Here is a 6,610-nt window from a genome sequence, read left to right on the forward strand (position 1 = left end):
GAATATGGTAAATACTGTGAAAGTTGTTTGAGATCAGAGCTGACTGTCAACGTGTTTGCCCTCAGGCATATTTTAAAATGATGTAGGAGGAAGTGAAGAGAGAGATGAATGCTGCTAAATTTCCAAACATGATGGATGCACAAAAGGTTTTAAGAACCTATTAAAAACCTTCACGTTCTGGATCTGTGTATCTCTGTTTTCAGCTCTACTAGTATTACCCAGTGTTTTGTCTTAAACATATGTCTTTATTTTGCAGGACTGTACGAGTGGCAATGCAAGTGCCTGTTGTAATGACCTCTCTGGGACAGAAAATTTCAACTGTGGCAGTACAGTCAGTAAACGCAGGGTCGCCGCTAATAACCAACACGAGCCCAACAACAGCGACAACTCCAAAGGTAGTAATCCAGACAATCCCTACTGTGATGCCAACCTCTGCTGAAAACGGAGACAAAATCACAATGCAGCCTGCCAAAATCATTACAATCCCCGCCACGCAACTCACACAGTGTCAGTTACAAACGAAAACGGCCCTGTCAGGGTCGGGAAGTATTAACATCGTTGGAACCCCGCTGGCTGTGAGAGCACTAACCCCAGTGTCTATAGCTCACGGGACACCAGTAATGAGACTATCGGTGCCTGCTCAGCAGGCATCCAGCCAGACTCCTCCCAGGGTCATTAGCGCGGTTATAAAAAATCCAGAAGTTAAATCAGACACAGCGGCTGTAAAACAGGAACGGGAAGTGAAAACGCTGCAGCTTGTACAAGAAGAGAAGCCGGCAGACGGAAGCAAGACTGTAACCCACGTAGTAGTAGTTAGTACGCCCTCAGCTATTGCCCTTCCTGTAGCAGTGAAAACAGAAGGAATCATGACGTGCGAGAAATGAAGAACAGGCTGCGTGGACTTCTAGACTGTTACTCGTTTGGTTATACTGACATAATTGGGGGAGGGAAGTGGACGCGATCACCAAGTTGAAAAGGAAAGTTTGGAACTGTTATATAAACACGCGTATGTTGAAGACTTACTGGAAAAAAATATATATATTTTCCCGTGTTTCAGTGGGAATTGAACCACATTGCTATGCTGACAGAAACTGCCTCTTCCAGTTGGGAAACGGCTGAACCTATGGAGAAGGAATGATAGAGAAACTGAAAAGGGACCAAACAGTTCACTACGTTATCAAGTTACACTAAGAGCTGGAACACTAAAAAAGAGCTGTGTGAGAGGTTTGCCTTGGTTTTTAGCTTTCAGGGGGAGAGGAAAGTCTCATTGTTAAAAATGGCAAATTCGGTGCGTTTTATATGCAAACCAGCAATCACTACTGTGTGCCCACAGTACTCAACTGGTGCTATGTGAAAAACTCTGCTACTAGGTATTGTAGAATGTGAAATATAAGAGGAGATTTAAGAGCTTCTAAAAGAAGACAGAAACCTAGAGGGATTTTTGTATCATAGCTTAAGCAGATTTAAAACAAAAGCCTTAGACTGATTTTCAGTTATCTTTCTTGAAATAAGCTAATGGCTTGTTTGTGTAAAGCTTTTTTATTAAAAACAAATTTTTAAAGAATCTTGTACCTAGCACAGTATTGTTATAGAATTACATGTAACATATTTTGTATGGTAGTTAAAGTCTGTCTAAATTTCTTAATTGTGGACAAAATGGCAGCAGGCTTTTGGCCTTTTGCTGTAATATGCCTGTGTCTCTCACTTAGCCTTGACATCTGTGCATACATTTCAGTTTCAGCTCTACTCTGTCACTTGAAAGGTCACACCCAGCATGAGCTTTTGTCAGGTAGTTCTAAACCTGTAAATTTTTTTTTAGTTAAAGAGGGAAGTACCAGTGTTCAGAATGAACTATAATAGTTTGTATATTCAACATTTGAAGTATATTCTATTTTGTTGTACTCTTGTTTCAAAGTGTATTCAAGTAGGTTTTAATGAAATATAGAAATGAAATTTAATTGTTTGGTCTGCTTTTTATTTTTAATATGTTGGTTTCATCTCTTAACCTTCTTTTCTGCTTATTTGAAATCTTCTAGGCATTCAGCCTAAGATAGCTGACATAGCGTGGAAATTTGGAACCCCCCCAATACTCCTATACTCTGAATGGCTGAGCAGCTCTCCCACACAGTACACTGAAATATTTTTCACGGAAGTATCTGAGAAGCTTGCAGTAGTTGGTGAGGTAACTTCTGACAGGGGTCTAGTTCTCCTATGCTTTTTTAGGTGGGTGAGCATACTCAGTGCTCTTGCGTTGTAGCTAATCACATGAGTACTTGCAGTTTCTACTTCAGTAGCTTTAGAAGTTCCTGCCCTCCAGCTGACAGGTGGTAACTTTATGTGCACTCTCAGTTGCTTTAATGCAAAGAAAACAGGGTTTGCTTAAATGACTCTGAGAATCAATAACTTCGAGAGCTCTGTGAACTACTTAATATTCCTCCAGCTACACCTTAATTTCCTAAGGCTGCACTGCAAAGTCAAGGTGGAAGTGAGCAGACCCAGCTACTCGAGTGTACTCATCTCTCTGATCTCACTGAGGCGAGTAGAAAGTAGCAGTAGGTAGAAACTGTGAGGAAAGAGAAATAGGAAGTTGCACTGCTGCTTCTTTTGATGCAGTTATCTTTGACATCTCCAACTGTAAATATTTCAGCTTCTGCACAAGTAAATGATTTTAGATAATATTTTTTTTTCCTCTCTGAATGAAGTAATGATCTAAATAGGGTTTACATTTATAGTTGCACTTAGGCTGTGGGTATCAAGATACATCACATCAGGGTAGGTTAGGGTGAGAACACGCAGTTCGTGAATTACTCGGTAGTTACAGCCCATGCGCAAGAGCGTTGCTTAAAATAGGTGCATGGCAGCTTGCCCTGTTTTCATGAGGATCCACGTGGGGGTATGACAGCAAACAACACAGAAGCGTCACTTCACCTTGTGGGTACCCAGGTGCCCAGAGGAACCCCAAGTTCCTAGCGAGATGCTCTGGAAAGCCTTTGCAGCAGGGACACAAGTCATCTCAAAGTCATAAAAGGCTAAGTGACCATGTAGGTACTTCATGCCTGGAGGAGCAGATTAAACAGAAATCCAGAACTGAAGTCTTGAGTAGTGTTAAAGGGGACCAGTGTTAAATAGTTGCACTAGAGTTGATTTTTTTCATGTTAGCTTTTAATGCAGAAGAAGGAGTTACCTGCAGAGTCCTAGCAGTAAGCTCCATTCTTCCCTTGGAATGAAATGTGGGGATAGCTCCATACAGCCAAACCAGCCTGTGGGGAACTTAGAAGCCTATGGAGAAAGGATTATTATTATTATTATTATTTTTGTACTCTAATTAGGGAAACAGTTTAAGAACAAATGAACGAACAACCTGAAGCAGGAAAATGAGTTTGGTGTAGGTGGCAGCAATCCCTTCCACCAGCAGTTAATCCAAAGAAGCAGAGGTGGTTACAGATGAACTGTGTTTCCGAGCCTGGAAGTAGAGGACAAAGACTTTCACAGCAGGAAGTGTACAAGAAGGAAGAGGATTTGTGCTGCCAAGGAAGAGGTAGGTTGGAAAGGGAAGCAGGGGGAAGCTGGGCAATGGGTAGGTTTGTTGGGAAGTTTGTGAGGCAGCTCTTCTGGACAAAGGGAAACGGAGCAGTACAAAGAGAGGCAGGCAGGCAATGAGGCATGCTGTGGAGGTAGAACAGATAGGATCTAGATGACAACATGGAGGAAATCGATAGTATTTTTAAACCCACGTTTGTCTTTTCTGTAAGAAACCCTTTTTTAAACGGCCGTTATTTGATCTTGTGTAAAAGACGCAGTATCTCACCGCGTGAAATGTATATCGCTGGAGTATTTGCAGTTAAGACCTTTCCCACACCTAATTTAGACATGCTGGAGGTCAGCTGGGGCCAAAGTGTCTTCCTGGAAAGGATTTCCAGCTGACGACCTCCTTCTCTTAAGTTAGATCCAGGACTTTGTGGTGTAATGGCAGGAATGAAAGGAATGGAGGAGCAGCTCTCTGCTGCTTGCCCACAGCCGTGCCCCGAGGTGCTGCAGCTACTGCCCCTGTTGTGCCTGGTGGCGGTGCTTTGGCTCTCTCCCCTGGCCACGCAGTGAGCAGCACACTGTGTACCAGCTGCCCGGGGATGTTTATCAGATGTGTTAGGTGCTGTGGGAGTCTGGATCTGTAGGAAGATGTGTTGTAACTGAGATGGAAGGGGTGCTCAGCCAGGCTTCAGACAGCAGAGCCCCTTTTTGTTAACTGTATGCCTCTGTACCCCTCTCTCTTTTTTTAAATATTTAGCTGCTAGATATAAATACGGACAGCCTTTCACAGGCAGAGATTTCAATGTGTTTGCGTGGGTGCAGACAAGCATTGCTTGTCTGTGTGTGCGCGTGTGGTTCCTCTACATTAATCTGAGATTAGTTATTCTCCAGAATTGTGTCATCTTGGTAATGAGACGTGCTTACAGGAGGCATTCAGCCTTTCCCTGAGGATTTCTACAGCTGAGCTGCAGAAGAGCAAGGTTCCTACCTGTAACCAAAATTCTTTTTTTGGCAAAAACTTCTGCTGGCATCTCAGGTTGAGTGCTTCAGTGAAGGGTTCTGTGCCTTGGCACAACTCCAGTGAGCTGAGTAAAGCATGCTGCTGGGGAAGGCTTAGGGGTCCTCCGCTAATTGATTTAATCAATTTTTGGACTTTGGAGAATTATGTCTGAGCTGATCACGGATCAGTGAGCCAGAGGTGGTCAGGTAGTTGGTGGGGAAGTGGCAGGGTGCCTGAAGCCTCAGCTCGTACCGTGACATATGCAGTGGGGATCTTGGTTGTGTAGGAAGGTGCTCACAGCCAGAACAAGCTGAAATTCAATTTCTGCCTTGTAGAGCCATCAAATAGTAGGTATTAAGCTTATTAAATGGGAAAGGTGCAAGTGACAGTATCTACTTCTGATCTAATTGTTATCCAAGGCAGCTAGCTTTTTAATAAGCTTGCAGCAGCTTCTGCCTTTCAGCAAATTAATGAAGTGGGTCACTGCTTCCCTCGGCTAGCTTGAGGGCAGGGGAAAAATCACCACTGCTAAAGCCAATGCAGCTTCTATTCAAGATTAGAGCAGGGGATCTGTTGAGACTTCTAGCCTTGGTGTGCTTATAAGGCAGGCAGCTACAAGAAGGGCTTTGAAGAAATTTTTATTGTAAGAGTCATACTGCTGCACAGAAAAAAAGATAATTAAAAACCTTCCTCCTCCTTCCTGTGAAAAATATTTACTGTACTGATATTTATAGCAGGCAAAAGCATTGCACTGCTGCAGGCCTGCCTCTTGGTGAGTAAAACAAAAGCAAGGGCAATATTTCACTTAAGCTTTCCAAAACAGTCCATTTGCAAGAGCGTATTTTATAGCAAGTACTGGAAAAAGGCCAAAACTGACGGGGAAATCACCAGTTAATTTCTGAGTCTTGTCTGCTTTTCCTTAAAATGTATCGGAAAGCGTCCACTGCTGTGTTCTAGCAGGGAGGTGTGATTTTCACATCCCCCCTCCCTGCATCCCTTCAAAATTGCCCTGTAAGGACATGAAGCAGGGACACTTAATGTCGAGCATCCGGGGTGAAATAAGAGTCCCAGCCCGTTTTACTTCAGAAAGGCTCTGCAGTGATCCTAGAAATCACGCTGTTTGTCCCCACACAATTACTGTTTAAAAGCAGGGTCTGAGTAAAGTGGTGTAAGAACCACCCAAATACCTCCATCCCCCTCTGGGAGTGGCAATGGGAGTGGTGTTGGTGCTGCAGCTTGGCTCTGGCTGGTACACAAAGGAAAAATAGAAATTAGGGGCTTTTTTGTTGGGTTTGTTTTTGAAAGGTGGCGCTGCATAATCTGGTTGCTAACACTGGAATCTGAACCTCTGGTCCATGATCTGATCTCTCCCAGAGCAGCCCCTTAACAGTGTTCAACAAAATCTGCAGTCATGAATCTGCAGTCATCGCCTTCACCCTGCCCAGGGTTAGCAGCATAGCCCCTGTGCTACAGCTGTGCAACACAGCACTTGAGGAGTTTGCCTAAATGGGGTGTTTTTATATTTTTCAGATTAGTATGGAACACAAATATAGTAACTTATGGGTTGTGGAAAGCAGTCACCTGTCTTTTCTTGCTCTTCAGGTGATGTTTTAAAAGTTAAATGACAAACAGAGCTGCCTGGTGCGAGGAGTCAGCTGTGCTGTGCTTGGCAGCGCCCTCAGGGAGGAATCCTTGCACCCTGCTGTGCAGCTCTGAGATGGGTGCTGGCCGGGGTTGTGGCTGCAGACAACTGTTGGAAGAGGAATACTTGCAGTAATGTAAGGTCTAGGCTTCATCATTAGCTTGGGGAGAAATCAGCTTAACTTTTGTACAGGTAACACCTTTCCCTACAGGCTTGCTGTGAAGTTTGGGTACGTGAGTTTGAGAAACACCACTTGTCATGAAGTCAGAGCAGTTGAGGCCATTTGTAAGATTAGGACCACAGGGTTAGGGAAGTAGGTCTGGAAGCCATGGCATTGCTACTGATTTGAAGCTAGGAAAGTCACCAGTTGAGATCACCCATTTATGATAGGGAAGTGAAAAAAGATGGCAGTAGAGACATTACTTTTTTTCCATGGAATT

General features: G+C 43.7%; 1 protein-coding gene across 4 annotated transcripts in view; it reads left to right on the top strand.

Annotated features, from left to right (window-relative positions):
• Positions 1 to 1,958, top strand: part of ELF2 (E74 like ETS transcription factor 2) — a 32,465-nt gene extending 30,507 nt beyond the window's left edge. For all 4 annotated transcript variants that reach the window (XM_032187067.1, XM_032187071.1, XM_032187070.1 and 1 more), the window contains one exon: positions 257 to 1,958. In XM_032187067.1, the coding sequence (XP_032042958.1) occupies positions 257 to 884 (628 nt within the window). In that variant the 3' untranslated portion in view covers positions 885 to 1,958. The remainder of the gene's footprint in view (positions 1 to 256) is intronic.
• The last annotated feature ends 4,652 nt before the right edge of the window (positions 1,959 to 6,610 follow it).

This window comes from Aythya fuligula, chromosome 4 (assembly GCF_009819795.1).
Source record: "Aythya fuligula isolate bAytFul2 chromosome 4, bAytFul2.pri, whole genome shotgun sequence".
NCBI lineage: Eukaryota > Metazoa > Chordata > Aves > Anseriformes > Anatidae > Aythya > Aythya fuligula.